Source organism: Tribolium castaneum, chromosome 8 (assembly GCF_031307605.1).
Source record: "Tribolium castaneum strain GA2 chromosome 8, icTriCast1.1, whole genome shotgun sequence".
Lineage (NCBI taxonomy): Eukaryota > Metazoa > Arthropoda > Insecta > Coleoptera > Tenebrionidae > Tribolium > Tribolium castaneum.
The window spans coordinates 546292-550341 of NC_087401.1; the positions used below are offsets into that span (position 1 = coordinate 546292).

At 45.1% G+C, this 4050-nt stretch overlaps 1 protein-coding gene across 1 annotated transcript; it reads left to right on the top strand.

Moving 5' to 3' along the window:
- The first annotated feature begins 873 nt into the window (after positions 1-873).
- LOC662692 (probable RNA-directed DNA polymerase from transposon X-element) lies at positions 874-3789 on the top strand. The gene has a single exon (XM_968775.2). It carries the CDS (start codon positions 874-876, stop codon positions 3787-3789), a length of 2916 nt encoding a protein of 971 aa, XP_973868.2.
- The last annotated feature ends 261 nt before the right edge of the window (positions 3790-4050 follow it).

Here is a 4050-nt window from a genome sequence, read left to right on the forward strand (position 1 = left end):
TCAAACTCATCACCCTAAACATTTTCAAGAAGGATGAGAGCGCTATTTTCACGAGCGTACATCCCCTGACCCCGGACCATCAGAAAATGATCTTGGATGCTCTGGGTTCCCCAGGCGCCAAAATCACTCCTATCAATAAGCCCGCAAAGCCCCAGCCCCCGAAGCGGAAAAATCTTCTACCGTCGTTCTCCTGCGTCCTGCGTCACGTCGACGAGGACATAAATGACACCGACATTCTGGAAGCCTGCTCCGAGCAGGGATACCATGTCACAAAGGTGTGGCGAATAATTTCTCGCAAAACAGGTAAATCGACCGACCTGTATCGCCTCCTTACTAGGGAACAGGAAACCCTAGATAAACTTCTGAAGAAAGGCCTCATCCTTTTCTCTAAACTCCACAGATGCGAACCCTCACAAGTTCCACCTGTAACCCAGGCCGTGTGCGCCAGGTGTCAAACAGTCGGACACAGTCAGGATAAATGCCCGTCCTCATCTATCAAGTGTCCCAAGTGTGGTGAAACACACAAACTCCACGAGTGCACGAGCGAACTCACCCGTTGCGTGAACTGCGAAGGAGAGCACTTAACGTTCTCCAAAAAATGCCCTGCTAGAAAAGCCCCTCTAGCAACAAATTCTCAAGCGACTTACGTCCAGATTGTAAAGAATTCGAGACCCGAAACGGCTGAGCCGGTCACGGTCGATCAGTTTATCCGAGCACTGTCCTTTGTAGTATTAAATCTTTTCCCGGACAAGCGAGACCAAGGAAGTATGCTTGTCAGTCGTGCATCACGAATCTTTTTGAAAAGAGAAGTTAAATACAATTTTTCTGGGGACATGCTTCATGTCTCAATTGACAAGTTGAGTACCCACAAAAATGGCGGTTAATTCCATCAAAATCGCCACGGCCAACTCCGGGGGGGTCACCCGGAAGAAGGCCGCAATAGAAAATTTCCTTTTCCGGGATAATATTGAAATTCTGGGTATCACCGAAGTTAAGGCCAAATCCTTTCCAAAATTCAGAGGCTTCAATGCCATCCACAGGAGATACCCAGCTCAACAGGGTCAACGCGAAACTCGAGGAGTAGCCATTCTAATCAAAAAAGGTTTTGCCTTCAGCGAACACCAACTCCCCAACAACTTACAACACTTGGATTGCATCGCGGTCGACACTTACATTGACTCCAACATCATTACATTCTTTACCTACTACAATTCCCCAAGACAGTGTCTAAGCAACGAATTAATGCAGTACGCCGCATCTCTCCCCAAAGCCATCATCTTAGGCGATTTTAATGCTAGACATACTGATTTTGGCGACACTTTAACCAATCGAAACGGCCACATTCTCATCGATGCAATCAGTAATTTGCCCCTGTACAGAATTCCCAACTCTTCCCCGACCCACATCAATCATTGGGAAGGATACTCTATCGTAGATCACATCCTCGTCACAGATTCCTTGTCCAACCGTGCTAGCGACTCTGCTAACATCGGAACAACAATTACGTCAGACCACCTTCCACTAGTATTTGATCTATCTGTATCCAAGCCAAGAACCCCAACTCCAGAGTACATCATCATTCGAGATTCCAAAAACACAGATTGGGAAAAGTTCCGTATCATCCTGGAAAAGGAAATTGTACCTCTTGACCCAACCACCACCCCCGAGGAGATCGAGCGCCAGGTCTTCTACATATCAGAACTAATACAAGACGCATATCTTCAATGCACTCCCGAAAAACAAATTCCATTGCACAAAACCCCGCTCCCCCCTGAAATTGTCGACAAAATTCGGCTGAAACGACAAGTTTACAGAGAATACATTAACACCCGCGATCCGGACATTAAGACACAATGGAACCGACTTAATGCCACAATTCGACGCGACATTAATCGTCATCGAGAGAAACTTTGGAGAGAAACATGTTCAGGACTCAACTACCGCGACGGGAAACGCTTTTGGAACAAATTAAAAATCTTAACGGGACAAAAATCGAACCCACGACACTTTTTGAAAGTTAACAATCAATTCATCACAACTGACACGGACAAAGCAAACGCTTACGCAAAACACTTAGAGAAAATTTTCCAAATTCCTGAAGATCCGTTATTCAATGACTCTCATAAAAAACGGGTCGAGACATTCCACTCGCAGTTCATTCACCGCACCCAAGCACGCACCTGCTACATAACACAAGCCGACCGCCACAAGGACACACAAACAGATGACGTCAGCACCGTACTCGAACCCATTCAATTAGAGGAAATCGCGACAAAAATACACTTACTAAAAAACAACAAAGCACCCGGAAATGATAACATTAAAAACATTACACTCAAACACCTTCCACACTCTGTCTTGCAGGCAATTGTTCAAATTTTCAACAATTGTCTTTCTACGTCTTACTTTCCTTGTCTCTGGAAATCTGGAATCGCAATTATGATCCAAAAACCCGGAAAACCCCCAGACGACCCAAACTCTTATAGGCCGGTCACACTTCTGAGTGGAATTGGAAAACTTTTTGAGAGAATAATCACCGAAAGACTTCGTAATTTCTGCGAAGGCAACTCGCTCTTCCCCCCCACGCAGTTTGGATTCCGTGCACAAAGGTCAACGTGCGACCCACTTACGGCGCTGCAAACAGATGTTGCGCGGCACTTGAACCTAGGTCAGTGTGTCTTGGGAGTCTTTCTCGACATCGAAAAAGCTTTCGATAAAGTTTGGCACGCTGGATTGATTTACAAATTAAAACAATTACACTTTAGCGACCAATTAACACAACTAATACACTCGTTTTTATCGCACAGAACACTAAAAGTTCGAGAAGGAAATGAACTATCTAACCCAATCAGTATAAACGCCGGGGTTCCCCAAGGTTCTGTTCTGTCCCCTCTTCTCTACCTAATCTACTGTCATGATATACCAATCAAGTCTCAAATTGCTACAAAAACCATTCTCTTTGCTGATGACACGGCCCTGTGGACAGGACAGAAAACATCTTTCAAGGCCACTCAAGTCCTTCAAGAGTGCCTGGATGAATTCCAAAAGTGGGCTTCCAAATGGAGGATAAAACCTAACCCAACCAAGTCTTCGGCCATTCTCTTCCGAAACGGACACCAATGCCAGTCGTGGAAATTTCAAACCCGGAACATCCACCTTTCTCTTTGGAATATCCAAATTCCCCTAAGCAACGAGGTCCGATATCTAGGTATCTCATTCCATAAATATGGAAACTTTTCTTCTGACTTGAATGCTACCCTTCGAACGGTGAGGCAAAGAGCGGGAATTATTTCTAGGTTACGGGGAGGGTTGCAAGGCTGTTCTTCCGAAACCTTGCACCACACATATAAAACATTCATACGGCCGGTCATCGAATTCCGTGCTGTACTCTATGTGTCCCTCAACTCTCCTGAAATCGAAAGACTCATCTCTTGCGAAAGGAAGATCTTGCGTAAAATCTTCGACTTATATTTCAAATTCCCGTCCGAACGACTGTACGAACACATTGGCGCACACTCGATCAATGAGCGTTTAAAAAAGCTCCAGTCGTCTTACGTACTTCGTACGCTCCGGTCCCAAAATGAAATAGCAAAGCAAACGCTCCGTACATCTTGGACTGACCCCCACAATAAAAATCTCTCCACTTCTCAAACCTTTCCAAGCAAACCCAAAATGAAAAAAGTCCACCTTCCGAGCGCTTTGCTAGAAATAACAGCCCGTGAAAACGAGCTGTCGGCCAGTCTGGAAAACATCATCGAAGAAACACCACTTTCCATTAGAGTCAAATAATCCAAACATCTCTAATCTCTAATCCCCTTTTCAAACCAGACTGACCATTTAACTCAAACGGAGCCGGGAAACTATCGACTTCGACTTTACACTGCTCTTAATAAACAATGACATAACACCATACACAAAACAGATACTGCTTTCCTGTTGACTGTTCTAGGAAAAGGCCATGAAGAGGCCCAACGCGGAATCCCTCTATGAAGGATTCGCGGCCTCTTCACCTCCCCAACTCCACAAACAAATTACACCATCACGCTGGAA

Excerpts from the sequence above, each read along its gene's own strand:
- LOC662692 (XM_968775.2), top strand. The coding sequence starts at position 874 with ATGGCGGTTAATTCCATCAAAATCGCCACGGCCAACTCCGGGGGGGTC.